At 51.6% G+C, this 18,804-nt stretch overlaps 1 protein-coding gene across 4 annotated transcripts in view; it reads left to right on the forward strand.

The window, feature by feature from the left end:
• cdh23 (cadherin-related 23) overlaps positions 1-18,804 on the forward strand; it is a 177,541-nt gene that overhangs the window by 60,861 nt on the left and 97,876 nt on the right. For all 4 annotated transcript variants that reach the window (XM_035399765.1, XM_035399762.1, XM_035399764.1 and 1 more), the window contains exons 7-9: positions 9,844-10,038; positions 10,637-10,765; positions 13,464-13,542. In XM_035399765.1, the coding sequence (XP_035255656.1) occupies positions 9,844-10,038; positions 10,637-10,765; positions 13,464-13,542 (403 nt within the window). The remainder of the gene's footprint in view (positions 1-9,843; positions 10,039-10,636; positions 10,766-13,463; positions 13,543-18,804) is intronic.

Raw genomic sequence — 18,804 nt, forward strand, 5'->3', positions numbered from 1 at the left:
GAACACAAAAGTAGTTTTCAGAAAAGTTCAAAACTTCTCAGCAAACACTCACATGTGTTTTAGTGAGTCATTATTGAAAGTGCATACTGTTTTCTACCACGTAAAACCCTTATTGACACCTGAAGTATGAGTCACTTCAACAACCTTAAAGTGCTAGCTATTCTATTCTATTGCTGATCTGTTTGCTACTCAGAATGTATTAAATGTACTGGTGCCCTGTCTTGGGACTGTGCATATGGCCAGTGTATATTTGCTACCCTTATATGACCTGTCAAGGCTCAGATATGGACAGAATGGCAGTGTAATTTGAACACTTTCTGGGTATCAGGGACTGAGGTACGTGTGGGCACAGCAGTGACCAGGTACTGACCACAGCAGTGGTGCAGGAGCGGTCAGTCCCCTCTAGTGGACCAAACTACAGTAGAGGATTAAATCCTCCCACGCTGCTCCAAACCCCACCCCATCCAGGATCCGAAGCCCAAGTCTTAGTCCATTTCAGTTCTCCTTTCCCTGTTGCGTCCTCCATTAGTACTGTGGAACAGAGAAATGGCAGTTTCTGAAGAGCAATCACAGATAAAGAGAGAGAAAAGGGAGAGAGGGAGAGACAGAGAGAGGAGAGCGTCTGAAGCTAAAAGTAAAAAGGAATGAGAAGAGGGAAGGAGTGAAAAACTGAGAGAGGTTCAGGTCAGGTGACAGCACAATCATGGCCCCGCTGTGGTGGGGGGAGGGAGAGAGCTTTTGCCGTGTCCAGCATGGGTGCAATCAAGACCCTATTGTCAGTGCCAGCTGGACGGCAGTACCTGCGCACCGTGGGACACCTCTGCCTGTACCGCTCGCCCTGAATGGGCCCACGCAGGGTGACAGAAGCGCGGCAAATTGCGCCGTTTGATGGAAGATGCGCAGGAACGTGCCACGTGTATTTATACACCGAGCGCCGCCGAGGGCCCTCATGCTGTAATGGATAATGGGCGCCTTAAATGGTGAGAGCTGGACAAGCCCAATTGCCCACCTATTTCAGCATTGTTTCGAATGGCGGGCGTTTTGACTTAGTGGCTCGGAAAAAGAAATTTGAAGAAAGTTGTGCCCGGACTCAGCCTTATATTTCCCGCTGACAGGGATGCTAAGATGCAAGAGCGCCGTCTACCCACTGCTCCCTGCATGCTGCATCTCCTATATGCAGTTGACTGTACTGAATGCTAGAATTTGCTGCACCAATTTGTATACTTGTTAGAATGTGGCATGCTGTCCGTGGTGCTGAATTTTCACTCTGACGATAGAGGATATGCTGTGGCTTTGTGTCTGTAGAACACAGTCTTCCCGAGTGAACACTTAGCTCAAGGGTGGGAAACCCTGTTCCTGGACCGAAACCTTTTCTGCACTTCACACCAACTTCCCTTAAGGATTTAATTGAACCAATCAGTTCTGCGATCTGACATTTTTGTAATTACATTATGTAATTAAATAATTGAGGGCAGAAGTTGATATGAAATCCAGAAAAGGGTATCTTACTCCAAAAATGGGGTTACCCATGCTTGACTCAGCCTAATGGTGTGAGGGAATTGGAGATTCTTAATTTTCCTTCAAGTTGCCAGGAATGCTGGGAGTTGGAGTCAACCACAACCAATCATGTTTCCGTTTATACAATTTTGACTCCACTTTCCCTTACTTTTCCAATTTTTAAGGGTGATTATATGCCTATTACATCAACATCCCAAACTTTCCATATTTTGCAACAGCATATTTCAAGTTTTTAGTTGCAGGGACTGAAAAGCAGCCGCATTTCGAGGGAAAAATCATTTCACACTGGGAAGAGTCAAATCGTGGCCTGAATTCATTTCTAAATGTGCGAGATGCTGTCCACTTAAAATAGGCTGTTCTTTGTGTGCGCTGATTACTTTACTCAGTAAATGTCTGCAGTATTCATTTCAGTGTCGATAATCACTGGTTTCGCAAAGATAAAACCCAACGTTTTCCTGGCTTTTAAGGCACAGCGTGTGGATTGATGTGGATGGAGTTAATTTTGCTAGACGCAAAGCCCCAGACCCTGCTGCTAATCAAGATATGAAAATCATTTCCAAACAGCATGTTTATGTTTTCATGTCATCTTTTCTCAGTAGGGGGGTAGTAATAGCAGGCTGTCATCTCTGATCCTTTGGTTGGGTTGATTTGCTTCCAATCACAGTATTTGCAGCAAGTATTTCTGCTTTACAAATTAAGGGTGTGCGGTTCTGTTCTACTGAGTGACTCACAGCAGTTAAAGAAACTGATGCTTTTGCATCAGTGTTAAGCATGGCTGGTACAGGTATTACACAGGCAGTGAACTATACAGAGCATACACATGGAATCAACGGGCTGTCAGGTAACAAGACTAGCCTGACCCAAAAAGGGACCTGTGCCACTGTGTGACTGTCCATGACATCATAATCTCAGGCCTCTTCACAGTCAAAGTGTTTTTACAGTATAACACAGAACAATGAAATTCAGACCACCCCTTCACTCACATTCACCCAGAGGCACCTGCACACAGAATTGCAGTTACTCACACACGCTCACACAAACACACTCACACACACACACACACACACACTCACAAACGTACTCTAATTATGCTGTCAGCAGTGAGCTGAAAGAGCAAGGGAGTCCCTTTTGAATGTACTGATTTTAATGACCATTAGCTGGGAGCGTTTATTCACTTTGAACCCTCTCTTCCACGGGGAAGCTGCCCATATCCCCAAATGTGCTTTAGAGCAGCGAGGGGCGCATTGCTCAGCACACCCCCCCCCCCCCCTTCTGTCTCTTCTGATAAACCCCATTCTGCGCTGAGAGGCTCTAAGAGCCCCACATTCAGATGCTGCGCTGGCAGTGCGGGTGTCCAGTGCTGAGCTGCCCATGGCCCTGCCCTCTGTCTGAGCTCCGGTCAGTTCATCTGAGTACCCGCTGGGCCGGGCTGTGATCAGTCAGACATTTAGCCTCACTACCAGCCAGCGCTAGTGCTCAGCTCTACTGCTGTAGTGCGGTAGTGCTGTAGGACTGTAGGGTGTAGGAGAGCGAGTGAGTGCTTAATCTACAATGCTCTTGGTTTGTGGGAGCTGGGGGTATAGCAGGCGCTTATGGCGTGGCCTGAAGAACCTCCAGGCCTTCCCATTTCCAAGAGGGGGGGTGGAGTGGGAGGGTGGTGGAGAATAACTGGGGGGGGGGGGCATCATACAAGAACAAGAGGAATTCAGGAAGTAGTTAATAGTTCCAGTTTTCCTGTTACACTTTAGGAATGTATCTGTGCTTATAAGACAATGCAAAACAAATAAATAAAATAAATAATCACACTGCCAGCTCTTTCCACATCACCAAGTCGATTCGGTCTTAATTACTGTCAGCGATTGTCAGTCAATGTGATAATGGAGTAGCTTCTGAATCTGTTTAGAACAGACAGAGTAAACCTCAATGGTGATGGAATAGAATAACTTTATTTTTTCAGGTATTTAACATGAAGGGACTTGACTTGTAGTTCAGAGATCCCAGGTGTGATTCCCAGCTACTGCCACTGTACCCATGAGCAAGGTATTAAACCTGGACTGCCTGAGGAAATACACAGCAGTGTCAGTGGATTGTATGTAAAAACCATCTGTTTATTTGCTCTGAATAAGAGTGCCTCCTGAATGCCAAAATGTAATGTGTCATCATCGCCCTCATAGTTTTCTTCATAATTGTCATCAATTAATTGAAGAGCTAATTAGTCTGTAGCATATGTGATATTGTTTGGGTGCTGTGAGCAGTCGAGTGCCACTCAGCTGCTCAGCTGCTGGAGTTAGTGGCAGCAAACCCCTGCCGTCCCCCTGGAGGGTGAGAGCCCTGCTGAACCGGCTCCTCATTGGTTCCCCCTCAGGTTTCCTGTTTGGGCAGCCTATGCCAGGCCATCGTAGCGTCTGCCCTGCCCCCCGGCCCCCCCTGCCCCCCGCCCCCGCCCCCCCGGCACACGCAGGCTGGCTCTCAGAGAAGGAGCAGCGCTCTAACAAGCTGTCCCTGGCATCTGCCTCCACCGCACACCGCAGCCTCTCAAACGAACACGAAAAAAAGGAGATAAAATCCCCCCTCTCCCTTTTTTTAACAAGCCATATTTGTTTTGACGTGCCAGGGGAGGCGGGCCGGTGAACCACTCGGCTCCCCGGACGTCCCGCTGCTTTATGGAAGCGGGCGAGGTGAGAGGGAGCTATCCCAAAAACGGCGGTTCAGAACATTCCGGGCGCCGCCGGCGGGCTTCGTCCGCCGCACGCGAGGCGGGCGCTCACTGTGGTCGTCCCTGGCAGATTTTTATCCTAATGAGGGGCTGGAACACGAGCGCGAGAACTGAGGGAGAGGGTATCGCCATGGCAGCGCCGTGTGACAGACAGCGTAACTTCATTCAGAAATAATGAGGGCAGCTGCCTCCCATTACTCACTGCGGTCCTGTACAGACTGCACGTGCTGCTGCGGGGATACAACTCAGCTGAGCACTCAGACACTGATAGACCAGTCAGTCAGCTAATGCTTAACTACCACCGGGCGTGTGTGTGCGTGTGAGTGTACATGCCTGTGTGTGTGTGTGTGTGCATGCCTCTGTGCGTGTGTGCGTGTGCGTGTGTGCGTGAGTGAGTGTGTGTGTGTGTGTGTGCATGCCTGTGTGTGTGTGAGTGTGCGTGTGTGTGTGTGTGTGTGTGTGTGCGTGCGTGTGAGTGTGTGTGCATGCCTCTGTGCGTGTGTGTGTGTGTGCGTGAGTGAGTGTGTGTGTGTGTGAGTGTGCATGCCTGTGTGTGTGTGAGTGTGCGTGTGTGTGTGTGTGTGCGTGCGTGCCTGTGTGTGTGTGTGTGAGTGTGATGTCTGTGCATCACTGTGGTGTTTGTTTGTGTATGCAGGGGTTATTAGCACTGAGTGAGTGCCTATCAGAGATGGCACTTGACTGGGTGGAGTGTGCTGCTAATGAGGTATTGTGAAGCTTCGAGCTGTGTGAAGAGATAGAGCAGGGACTGTGCCAGCCGCAATGGGAGGGGAATATTCCTGCACACATCCACACACACGCTCACGCACATGCGCACACACACTCACTCACTCACTCGTGCACGCACACACACGTTTACACGAGCACACACATACACGCAAGCATACTTACTCGCGTGCGCACCACACACATGCACACACACTCACATACTCTCTCTGTGGCTCACTCACACACACACACACGTACACACACACACACACACACACACACACACACACACACACACGTACACGCATGAGCACTTTGAGTCTGAAGGAGATGGCCACGCACCACCACAGACAATGCCACAGCACTGACCAGGCCCTTACAAGGAGCCCCGCTGCGGGAAGCGGACCATGCAGTGCGCTAATGAAATTATAGATAAGGCGGCAATCCTGTTTGTTTAGCAGATAACCTTATCTCGCTCACTTCACAATTTCCACATTTTCTGCACAGCCACCTTTGCAGCCGAATGTTTCCTTGAGTGGCTCGGCCCCTGTGTCTCACCCAAAGCCTACAGCACCATTTTCAGCGGAACTCAAAAACTACAACCGACTGGGTAGGATTCCAGTGCCTCTCCGCTGGATTTGCTCAGGCGCCGTCAGAGGCACATCATAATGAGGACTGCGGGTGAGGGAAATGCACACTGAGTTGTCAGGGGCCTGCTCTGGTGACCCGATGGTTATGGGTTCAGATCCTGGTGGCATTGTTACAGTTGTATGGCGTGCTAAGGTTTCCCAGTAGCTTGAGTAAGTGGGCTGCTTGTGCATGTGGGTCACTGGTAATTATGTTCCCCTCATGCACACATTTCACCTACAAACACATGGCTATTGATTTGCTTATTATGCAGGAACATGATTAATTATGCATGAAGTAAGGACATGATATAACAAAATAAGTATCTATTGTTCATTCTTTCACCAGACCTTATGTCCATCTCTCTCTTTCCCCACCAAACCTGATCTCACTCTCTTTCTCTCCCTATCATCGCTCTCTCTCCACTGCACTCATGCTCACGCAGACGTACTGTCACTCTCAATCATTGATTTTGCCAGTGGGATGCATGTAAGCTGATGTCAAACCGTGAAGCCTATTTGTTTCCTCGTTTGGGTCTTAGCAAAGCTATCCGGGCAGAGAGCCTTGCTCCAGGGTAGAGCTCTAATTCACTCTCCCGCCCCCCTCTCCTTCCTCCCGTCTCCTATTTCTTTTACACTTCTCTTCCCTCACAATTTGCTCTCTTTTTCTCCCTCTTCAAATTTGTCTTCTCCCTCATTCTCCTTTCAACTCAAACATCTGCCATTCAATCAAAGATATAAAGTTGCAGGTTTGGTCCAATTACTGCATTTTGAAGTGTAAGAATAAAATGTTGTCATGGGACCTTGTTTATCACTGGATCTTGTCTTGTCAAATGCTGACCTTGACCTTTAGAATAACAGCAGATTCAGACGCAGAACAGCAGAGGACATACACGTGTGTCAAAAGAGGTGTGGAATCTGGGTTCTCCGGGTTCTACCATAGGTTCCACCGTTGCGTGGGCGAGTAGGATTATCCTGTTATTCCTCTCTTTCCATTGTTTCTTATCACAGCTCTCTCAATTTCTCAGTCTCTCGCTTTGCCAATATCCTGACTGCTCCTTCTCTTTTAATATCCCCCTCCCTCTCCCTGCCCCACGCTTTCACTGTAACCCGCAGGAACAGACTCGTTCCCTCGCTGTCTGCAGTAAGTGAAGGAAAACGTGCGTGAGAGAGAGGAAGGGAGAGCAAGAGAGAGAGAGAGTGAGAGGGGGAAAAGGGAGGGAGGGAGAAAGAGTTGTCAAATTGTGGACTGTGGGGGTGGATTGAGTGAGAGCTAGGCAAGTTTTGTGTGTGGGGGCGGTGAGTGACAGGTGGGGGGTGTTTAGTGTGCGGGGGGGGGGGGGTTTAACGTGCGTGGTGGGGGGGTGAGTGACCGGTGGGGGGTGAATGTTTGTCGGGGGTGAGTGACAGGTCAGAGGGGTTTAGTGTGTGTGTGTGGGGGGTGAGTGTTTGTGGGGGTGTGAGTGACAGGTTGGGGGGGTTTAGTGTGTGTGTGGAGGGCTGGAGTAACAGGTTGGGGGGTTAGTGTGTGTGTGTGGGGGTTGAGTGACAAGTTGGGGGGGTTTAGTGTGTGTGTAGGGGGGTGAGTGACAAGTTGGGGGGTTTAGTGTGTGTGTAAGGGGGGTGAGTGACAAGTTGGGGGGTTTAGTGTGTGTGTAGGGGGGGTGAGTGACAAGTTGGGGGGGTTTAGTTTGTGTGTGTGGGGGGATGAGTGATAGGTTGCGGGGTTTAGTTTGTGTGTTAGGGGGATGAGTGACAGGTTGGGGGGAGTTTAGTGTGCGTGGGGGATGAATGACAGGTTAGGGGGGTTTAGTTTGTGTGTGTGGGGGGATGAGTGACAGGTTGGGGGGACTTGAGCATGTCAGGTTGTCGGGGGCTGTCAGGTTTTATTACCTTTGTTGTCTCATTTGCTTCACGGTGTGGTGGAGGCGCAGAGAGAGCGAGCGTGAAGTGGCTGAGTCCCCCGGGCTGCCGTAGAACCGGTCATCGGAAGTCAGCCCTTGTTCAGGAATTCACAACCTGTGCAGACACACTGAGGCCAGCACATCCCAAAGCTGACCCAGGCTCTAATGGGAAATGGGCAGTGAATGTGTGTCACTCCCCTGCATGCCCCCACTGGATAAACTGTTTGTTGCCCTTGTCACTTTACATTTTGTTTCGGCTCAAAATTCACCTCACAATTTAATCTCTTTTGACTCTGTGCCCATGCAGATAAAGAAGATTACTGAGGAAATGGTCTGTGTGTGTGTGTGTGTGTGTGTGTGTGTCTGCGCTTCTGTGTCTGTGTGTGTGTGCGTGCGTGTGCTTCTGTGTCTGTGTGTGCGTGCGTGCATGCGCGCGCATTTGTGTGTGTGTGTGTGTGCATTCGTGTGTGTGTGTGTGCGTGCGTGCGTTCGTGTGTGTGTGTGTGTGTGCGCGCGTGTGTGTGTGTGTGTGCGCGCGTGTGTGTGTGTGTGTGTGTGTGCGCGCGTGTGTGTGTGTGTGTGTGTGTGTGCGCGCGTGTGTGTTTGTGTGTTTGTGCTCTATCTCTGTATATAATTTAGGCTACGCTTCAGCTGAAATGTCATTACTAACTCCCTTAATTTACAGAGTGGGCTGGGCCTGTCCCCATGGCCCCGGGTGAAACCCCTATCTGAGACCGGGGGTGATTTGTGTGTGTTTGGGGAGAGAGGGGGGCTGCAGGGTCATCCAAGCTGATATTCACATACATATGGGCAGTGTGGAAGGAGAATGGTTGTGCTAGCCCCAGGGACCCATGTGGAATGGGTAGCAGTTGTTTACAGGGCTGAATGGCAGTTTAGGGGATATTAAGGGATTGGGGTGGGAAAGGTCACATGACGCTGTGGCAGGGTTGATATATGATCCCTGGCAATGAGAGGACGTTTATTTAGATTTTAAAATCATGTAAATGCATTTGCCCATTTAGACACACACACACACACACACACTCGTATGCACATGTTCACACATGCGTACACACACACACACATAGATGCTCGCATTCCCACACATACACACACACACACATGCACATGTTCACACATGCATACACACACACGCACGTAGATGCGCACATTCCCACACACTCACACGCACGCTCTCTCTCTCACACACACACGCACGCTCTCACATACACTCACACACACACGCACGCTCACACACACACACACACATTGATGATGGCCTGCTGACACAGGTCAGAGAGATGAGATGAGACAGAGCAGGAGAGAGAAACGGTCAGCACTGGTGACATGGGGAGAGACACAGATCTGCCTTGACATCAGATGTCATACGGACAATAACACACAGGACTGCACAATGTTCAACTGCATCACATTCAACAACACACCCAGCACTATACAGTCCTATAAAGTAGTGTACACACACACACAGAATTACAGGATCACACACACATAATAACATTTATACACAGTCGCAAAAGCCCTCATATAAAGAGACAAGCCGGGTTTAATAAATATTAAATATGCATTTGTGTGCTTCAGTGTAAATGTGGGAGCATGCATGTGTGTGTACGTGCATGTGTCTGAGAGAGAGGGAAAGTCGTCTGTGTGCGTGTGTGTGTGTGCATGTGACTGAGAGAGAGGGAAATTGTGTGCGCGTGTGCGTGCGTGCGTGCGTGCATGTGTCTGAGAGAGAGGGAAACTCTTTGTGTGCATGTGTGCGTTGGACTGTGACTGCATGTACACTGTGTGTGGCTGTTTTTCAGTGTTAATGCTTTTGCTTTGACATAAGTGGCTCACCACTCAAACTCACCCTCTCCGTGCCATTACCCTTCAGCAAACAAGTCAGGTTGACAGCAGCCATGAAAAACACAAAATGGTCCTCTTTTCTCTTCAACAGAACTGAGCTGAATCCCTTTGTATCTTTACAACACAGTACAATTGAACCTGCCTTTTGATTTCTCTGTCTGTGGTTCCAAAAATTCTCTAAACCCATGATACTTTCAGTGATCCCATTTAAAAAGATAACAGCAAGAGTAGTTTGCAGTGCATGCATGTGCAGGATTTCTTTCACTTGTTTGAATGCAGTGGTAATTCTGAAGATGTTCTGATATCATCTCAAGACCGTTCTCAACTCCTCCAGCGACTCACCCGTGGCTATCTGGGGGCCAGTGTCTCAGAGGACGTCTTTGAGTCTGTTTCTCTCTGTGTGCTACCGGACATGTCTGTGAGTCCGTCCGTCCGTCCTTCTTTCTGTGTGCCGCTGATCGTGCCTGTGCCTCCCTGTCTCACTCAGAACACGCCGGAAGGGACCACGGTGTTCATCGTGAACGCGACAGATCCTGACCAGGGCACGGGGGGCAGCGTGCTCTTCTCCTTCCAGCCGCCCTCGCCGTTCTTCTCCATCGACGAGGCGCGCGGCACCGTCACCATCAAACGCCCGCTGGATTTCGAGAGCATTTCTGCCTATCAGCTCACCGTCAACGCTACGGTGAGGACGCTCGCACTCTCTGTCACGAGCACACACACATGCGCACACGCGCATGTACACACACTCACATATGCACACACACACGCATATACATGCACACACACATACACAGACATACGCACACAAATACGCGCACACATGCATACACGCAGATACACATAGACACGCACACACACACACACACACACATGCACACATACATACAGACACAGACACACACACACACATACACAGACATATGCACACACACACACACACATGCACACATACACACAGACACAGACACACACACACGTACACAGACATACGCACACACACACACGCAAACACATGCATACACGCAGATACACAGACACGCACACACACACACACACACATGCACACATACACACAGACACACACACACACATATACACATGTACACAAACATACGCACGCACACACATCTCACTTAAAATAATGTCCTCATGAGTCCCTCATTGTGTCAGGGATTCTCCTTATCCCCTGTCTCTCTCTCTCTCTCTGTCTGTATGCCTGCCTATTTTTATTAATGTATTTATGTATTTCTTTGTTTGCGTACGTGCGTGCTGTCACACAGGACCAGGATAAGAAGCGTCCCCTGTCCACTCTGGCCAACCTGGCCATCACCATCACTGACGTCCAGGACATGGACCCCATCTTCATCAACCTGCCCTACAGCACCAACATCAACGAGGACTCACCCCCGGTCAGTGTCCCGCCGGTCACATGACCTGTCTGTGGATCACAGGGCTAATGAGCGAGAGACTCCCCCCCCCCGCACCCCCAAACCGCCTCTCCCCCGGGTCTCTCCTGAATAAAGCTGCAGCACACAGCAATTAAAGCAGCGCCTTGCCCCCCCCCCCCCCCGTAAGGGCCCGTGTGAATGTGCTACAGAAGTGTAATTACAGCGTTAGATTTACGCTGCCGCTTACGCAGCCCGGGGCTGCCGCCAAAGGTCACTCCCGCCTGGATTTATCACGGGGGCTCCCGGGATCACAGCTCAAATTTACTCAGCGTGTCAGCCCATCCGCCCCGAGGCGCCGGACAGGACGGGCCGCGCGGGGGCGAGGCGGGGCCCAAAGATGCCTTTAGGGTCTCGGCCCAGGGGCAAAACGCGTCAGCGGTGGGGGGGGAGACGGGAGGCTGGCACGTCAGCGCTTTGTGCCATCCTGCCACACGGTTTGCATCGTTGTGGGCGGGGCACTTACACATACACAGAGAAGTGTGTGTGTTTGCATTAAAAAGACCTCTTGACTGTATCTGCGTCGGTACTTTTATCTAGAATGTATGAAGCTGGGTTATGAGAGTGTGGGCTTTCAGCTTTTCGAGACGGAAGTGCTGGTCAGCGGGACAGTGTTTGTCCTCTTTGGCTCTCCACCTCATCTGCTGAAAGTCTGAAGTTATGGAGAGAAAGAGAGGGGGTAGAGAAAGGAAGGCCCCTCTCTCTCTCTCCCTCGCCCCCCTCTCTCTCTCTCCCCCTGTCTCCACTGTAGCGAAATGTCAAGCAGTACATTTGCATGCATATTAACGAAGCGTGAAGGCAGTGTCGCCGGGCGTCGCTGTGCCTTCCCGATCCATCAGCTGTCAGAGGGAAGGTCAGGCAAAAAGGGAGGGAGAAAACGAGAGAGCAGAAGGGAGAGAGAAAGGGAGAAAAAGAGTGTGAGCAAAGGAAGGAATGAACTTGGTCCAAGATGTCCCCTGCCACCCTCTGTGCATGCCCTGCCCCCCCCCCCCCCCCATCCACAGACTCCAGTGTCCAGCAGTGTGGAGATGTACACCTATAGATCCCTGTAGATCCTTCCATCCTTTTACAGAAAGTTCTGTGTGTTCCCTTCAGTTTCCCTGACTCTTGCCTCACTTTCCTGCCTTCCCCTGCGTCTGTCTCTTCCGCTAACTGCTGTATTCTGCTGTTGCTCAGATCTTCCTATAGTTCTGGTGCACGTACTTTTACTCAACAGTTTGTGTGGGTTGTTGTTTTACTCTGTCACCAGGGGGCGCCATTTACTCCCTCTTCAGTCTCATCTTCAGGCGCAGGGAGGCTTTTCTCACAGCTCTTGAGTTGATTAAATGCTTTAATTACCTCACTCACAAGATTCACAGATTGAGTCTGTTTATGACACTACAAGTGCACACACACACACACACACACACACACACTTACAGTTTCTGTCTCTCATGAACCACACACACACACATGCACACAAGCACACTCACACACCGACAAGCAGACACACACAGTAAGGTTGCCCTACAGTACAAATAAAACCGTAAAGAGTAAAGCTAGAATGAATGTCTGTGCCATTTCCTTCAGGGTTGCTGACATTTACAAGTAAACTGATATCAGACAACAAGTTGCATTGTCACGGGTCATTTCCGTGAACATCTCTCTCTCTCTCTCCCTCCCTCTTTCCCTCTCTCCCTTCCTCCCTCTCTCTCTCTCTCTCCCTCCCTCTCCCTCCCTCTCTCTCTCTCTCCCTCCCTCTCCCTCTCTCTCTCTCCCTCCCTCCCTCTTTCCCTCTCTCCCTCCCTCTCTCTCTCTCCCTCCCTCTCTCTTTCCCTCTCTCCCTTCCTCCCTCTCTCTCTCTCCTCTCTCTCCCTCATTTGCTTCCCTAACCACCTGTCATTCAGACACAACTCTAATGGAGCGTATTGAGAAATAATAATCTGCGCTTTTTAAAAACTTTTCGCTGCTGCACTTGGGTGGGGGGAGGGATTGGGAGAGGATGGCGGGGTGGGCATTAACGGGTGAAGCGGAGGACTGTTCTAACGGAGCACGGGCGGGGAGGCGCCGAGCTGCGGGCGATTGAGGATTCCGCTTGTGTCGGCGGCGGGCGGGGTGTCTGATATTATTCAGGTCTCTCTGCGTGCAATCAGTGCGAACACTCCCTCTTAAAAGGCCCGTAATTGATTCTCCTGTAATTGGTCAATGACAGGAGATGCTTTGGCAGAAATAGAGCATAAACGTATCTCAGACACAATTTGCCGGATCAATGGGGGAGGCTGGCTGAGCGAGCTTTAAGTATGGAAGCCGTACACAAATAAACGCTCAGCAGATCAAAGACTTCTCAGACGTCCCCTTTCATTTTCGCAGCTGGAGAATCGTGAGCCTCAGCAAAATAAGCTAAATGAAAGGAAACCGCGGGAGTGTGGAATTCAGCAGAGACTGTCATATGTGCTGTGCCCGTGTGTCTCTTCCCTCACAGTCCTCCACCACGTCTTCTCTTGCATTGCCAACAGAGATGGGTCTTTACCAAAGTGCACTGCTGTTTGTTTGCGTGTGTGTTTGTGTGTGCGTGTGTGTGAGAGAGGGAGAGAGATAGAGCGAGATGAGATGTTAGCGTACAGGTGAGTAGAGAGAGGGAGAGAGCTGTGAGAGCTGAAGCCTTTTCTTGCTGGGTCCGCAGGGCTACGAGGTGAGGACGATCACAGCCATCGACCAGGACCGGGGGAGGCCGCGGCGGATCGGCTACACCATCGTCTCAGGTCTGTCCCTCTGCGCCAAGCGTGCGTGCTGGTGTCTGCTCCTAACCCCACACTGCTCCCTCTCTGAGTGTGTGTGCTGGTGTCTGCTCCTAACCCCACACTGCTCCCTCTCTGAGTGTGTGTGCTGGTGTCTGCTCCTAACCCCACACTGCTCCCTCTCTGAGTGTGTGTGCGGGTGTCTGCTCCTAACCCCACACAGCGCCCTCTCTGAGCGTGTGTGCTGGTGTCTGCTCCTAACCCCACACTGCTCCCTCTCTGAGTGTGTGTGCTGGTGTCTGCTCCTAACCCCACACTGCTCCCTCTCTGAGTGTGTGTGCGGGTGTCTGCTCCTAACCCCACACAGCGCCCTCTCTGAGCGTGCGTGCTGGTGTCTGCTCCTAACCCCACACTGCTCCCTCTCTGAGTGTGTGTGCTGGTGTCTGCTCCTAACCCCACACTGCTCCCTCTCTGAGTGTGTGTGCTGGTGTCTGCTCCTAACCCCACACTGCTCCCTCTCTGAGTGTGTGTGCGGGTGTCTGCTCCTAACCCCACACAGCGCCCTCTCTGAGCGTGTGTGCTGGTGTCTGCTCCTAACCCCACACTGCTCCCTCTCTGAGTGTGTGTGCTGGTGTCTGCTCCTAACCCCACACTGCTCCCTCTCTGAGTGTGTGTGCGGGTGTCTGCTCCTAACCCCACACAGCGCCCTCTCTGAGCGTGCGTGCTGGTGTCTGCTCCTAACCCCACACAGCGCCCTCTCTGAGCGTGTGTGCTGGTGTTAGGGTGTGTATGTGGGTGTGGGTGGGGGTGCACCATCTCAAATGGCTCTAAATCACAGATCAGGAGGAAAAAGAAAAAAAAAAGAGCAAAATCTTTCCCAAAAAAAAACCACCTCATTCCTTCCCCCCGGAAACACGGCTTCCCAGCACTTCTGAGAGCAGCGTGGGCGACCCACGGGCGCCATCGCCCTCTGGAGCCGGGCGTCTAGCGCCCCCTGCTGGGCGCTCGGAGCGACGGCGACGGCGGGTGCCAGCGCACACGCCCGTCTGGCCCGCCGCCGCCGGGGCCTGAGTGGGTGACGGCGTTCCGCATTTCCGCCGTCTCCGCCGAAGACGTCTCCGGGAACGAGGAGCGCGCCGCCTGTCACCTCACATTCCCGTCTGTCCCCGAAAATGAAACGCGAGGGGATTACTTTGCTCCTCTTTAATTGTTTATGTCCTCTTTTTTTTTTCTTTTTTTTTTGGTGGAGTGGGATGCTGTTCCCTCGCAGTGTCAGGAAGCTCTGCCAACGAGCCGGCGAGCGAAAAGAGAAGCGTCCGCGGCTCCCGAGTTTCTCATCCCCGTTATTGGATCAACGCGCGGCGATTTGCGGTCGTGATTGCGGTGTTTGGGCCGGATCCTGTTGCGCTGGGTTTGGCATCTGAACACCTCAAGATGATCTCTACCAATCACGACGCACTGTAGCGTTTACAGCCTCTCGCTCTCCGGAAAAAAAACATAAATATTTTAAACTAAATATAGCGAGGACTGGCAGGGAGTCAGGCTGGCGGGCCCCTGCAGGGTTTGTGCTGATATTGTGAAGGGGGTCGGTGTGCGTAGGAAACTCAAGTGACTTCATCTGCAGACTGACTAATTGCAGCCAGGCGGGTTGTGTTTAACGGCGGTTTTTCTGTCTGGAGGGCACAGAGGGGTGTGACTCCGGGCCCAGGGGTCTCTTGGCGCCGCGCGCTGGTTGCACTCGCGTTCTGATCGGGTTCAGGCCGCCTGATGTGACCCTCCAGCCCGCCGCGGTGGCAGGGGGGAGCCGTGGCGCTGTGGAGGGGGGGGACGGGCACGGGGCCGCCCGGGCCGCGCCAGCTGGTTTATCTCCCTGGCACGCCAAAGGGCGCCAGACGAGGAACGGCATGGCCGCTGATGAAGACACACAGCCCCGCGCCATCTGCAGAGGCAGGGACAGACCCTTTACTGCGCGTTCGCCCCCGAGTCCGTCCCTGCGGCGCCCGGACGCAGAGCGCCACGCCACACCACGCCACGCCGTACCACGCGGGCCGAGGTCGCCTCAGGACTGCCCGCGCGGCGGCGGCAGCGCCGCCGGGAGCAAAAAGCCCCCGTTTCCCTAACGCCGGCTAAAGCCCCGCTTTCCGAGCTCACATTACAGACCTAACAGCCTCTTAATAGAACGGCATAAGGACGCATTAAAAGGTCATTAACTCTAGAAGAGCAGAGATGAGAGGACCTCCAGCAGCGCGCCAGTCACTGAGGGGGCGCGGAGAGGAGGAGCGCCTGGCGGGTTTCGTCGGGTGTACGACAGGGTTAAGACAAAGGGTGGTGCTGTGTATCGCGCTGTGGACTTTGCTGGAGTGTAAGGGCGGGGGTTGTTGGGAGCAGTGGGTGGGGGTTGGTGGGGGAGGAGGGTGGGGGTTGATGAGGGGAATGGGTGGAGGTTGATGGTGTGCGTTTTGCTCTGCGATTCCTAGGCGGGCTCGGTGGGGTCCTCAGGGACATGTCCCATTAGTTGTGTAATTAAGATTAATGCGGTTTTAATTGCATGGGTAATTCATGTGAATGATCCTGGGATCTGAGATCAGTGCATCCTCTCTCTCTCCTCCCACAGAAGCTAATCAGGGATTTGAAGATTGCAGGCAGATTGCAGCTTTGCAGACGTGCCTGTGTTGTTTTGTGATCACGGTTGTGCTCGTCATCAGGTCTCCGGGTTCTATTGCCCGCTGCTTCCTACTAGGGTGATCCTCCGACCCCGAAATTATATGAAATCATTCATGACATTATTCATGGACAAGACAGATCATATGAGCGGAGGAGTAGCTAGTGAGTGCTGAGGTGGTGGCTGCCCTTGTCGGGCATGTGAGAATGTTGGATAGCTCTTTCTTTAAGATACGACCCCCTGCAAACCGAAGCCTTTCCTCCCGGGAAAGCGACGCTGTGGGCAGTTGGGACTCACTCCTGGCCACGTCATACTGAATACGTCTGTCGTGCGAGCGAGGCTGTGGCACAGCTGCACTAGCGCGCGCACGCTTGTCCACTCATTACAGTCAGCAGCCGAGGAGCTGCGGGTTCATATCCCACAAGGTGTCCATCCCGCTGACTCAGAAGCCCCGGGCCATGCATTTTCATTCCGTCCTAAAGTACGCCCGGGGATTATATTTTAATTTTTTTTTTTAAAACAAATATTCTAAGCAATTAACAATCTTGAATTAAATTAATTGCTGTTTTTTATTTTTTTATTATTTTATTTTTTCTTTAGAAAATCAGTTTAACATTCATTGCAGCCCCTGCAAGGCCCTGGAGGCCTCAGGTTCAGGGCGATGTATTTGCGCAGCAGATTGGCGGGTTTCCTGCTGCCTTTGTGTGTTTCTTTTTCTGTTCTTTGGAGCCAGCGGTTGTGCCTGTCGAGTTCTGCCTCTGTCACGCCTTACAGACGACGATGAGAGAGTCGCGCCCCTCACCGAGGGTAACCCGTGAGCGCCTGGTGTGTCGTTAAAAAACACAGAGGAACGCACACACAGAGGCGTCCCAAGCTACTCTGCGCTGCCTGAACTCACGCACGCAGCACAATGAGGCCGGAGTGTGCTGTGGCTCCGGACCCCTGCGGACTTCGCCGGGGCCTGGAAGTGGACCCGCGGCGCACAGCACGCGCTCCCGGGCCAGCGCTTCACACACCGCCGCGCCGGACTTATTTTCCGGAACTTTTCAAATCAGAGGGGGGGGGGGGAACTTGTAAAACAAGTTAAGTGGCTTATGTTAAGATGTTAATCACTCGAATCAGGAGGCTATTGTGCGCGCCAGTAAACCCGTAGGTGCTGCAAATTACGTAGCCCTGCGGGCGATTGTGGCCCTCGAGGGCCGAGTTAGCTCTTTCCTGTGAGCGACGCGGCTCTTCAAACTCAAGGATGTGTAATCCTGCAGGTTTAGTGGTTTTCCAGGCCCCAGTCTGAGCGGCCCTGCAGAACCGGGTTAGCATCACTACACAGCTGAGCAGCTTCTCTCTATCTCTCTCCCCCCCATTCTAGCCTGCTGTAATGACTTCGAGCACATGGACAGAGAGATGGGATTATATTCCTTCTTTACTTCCTTTACCGCTATCTTCCATTTATTCTTTTTCTCTCCTTTCAGGAATTCTTGTATCTCCCTCTGTTCTGTCTCTGTCTGCAATCCCTCTGGCGGACAGTGAATAAAGGCTCATCCCCTTTCCTCGTCTTCTTTCTTCCCTGCTCTCTCCCCACGTCTCATCCTTTCTTCAGCGGAGTTTGTAGTTCAGCGCAGAACGAGGACAGAGAGAGAGAGAGAGAGCGAGATATGAAGAGAGGGAAAAGAAGCGATTGAAAGGAAAAGGAGAGGGGGTGGTTGAGAGAGGGAGGGAGGGAGAGGGAGGAGAGGGAGCGAGAGAGTTAGTGGGTGAGTTGGCCGCTGGCTTTGATGCCGATCCCAAAGCTATTGAAAGTAATTGCCGATGAGCCCTGGAATCACTTCTAGTCGGTAACCCAAGGGGAGAAAAACAACTCTCCTCATTTAAAAGATAAAATCTGTTGCTTGTTTTGGGTAATTTCGTCTGGATATATAAGACATACAAGAAACATGTGACTCGCATTCAGATGAACCAGTGTGCAACAACAAATAACCAAACAAAACAAAACAAAACTACTGTGAGCCCCGACAGACCAGTGAACCTTATGTTAAAGAAGAGGACATGTAATGCATACCTGAGGAAGTCCTACCTGATTTGTAACCTCAACTGATGCACACATCGTATGCGCTCCACATCCACCCAACCGCACGCGCACACATGCACATCTCCCCTCTCCGTCCCCTGAGCGCCGACGTGATTTCCCCTTCCGTCTCTTAGCACTTAGCCCCTCCATCCTGAACCCAGATCTCATTCATACTGTTCGGTCCATCACTGAGAAGATGGTACTACGTAATTGTGAGGGGCAGGGACAAGCTCTTTACTTCCCTCTCGCTCTGGGAGTCTCTGAGGCTTAGCAGCAGCAGACCATTGACAGAGAGCCAGACAGATGTCTCACATCGTTTTTAACGTTGGGACGAGCGATCGAGTCAGTCAGGTGCAGCTTGTAATTTCCTGCATGGGCAAGTAGATGGCCATTTCCCTTTCTTTTCCTTTTGTTTTCAGACAGCTTTATATCGCTGTGTCACCACCGTACAACTTACTTCGAAACTGCCCTCCTGAAGAAAGATCTTCGAAAGACTGAAGGTCTGCGAATGAACAATGTCCATACGCTTTTCTGTTTCTTGCAGAAAGACTCAAATCCA

The sequence above is a fragment of the Anguilla anguilla genome, chromosome 18, assembly GCF_013347855.1.
Source record: "Anguilla anguilla isolate fAngAng1 chromosome 18, fAngAng1.pri, whole genome shotgun sequence".
NCBI lineage: Eukaryota > Metazoa > Chordata > Actinopteri > Anguilliformes > Anguillidae > Anguilla > Anguilla anguilla.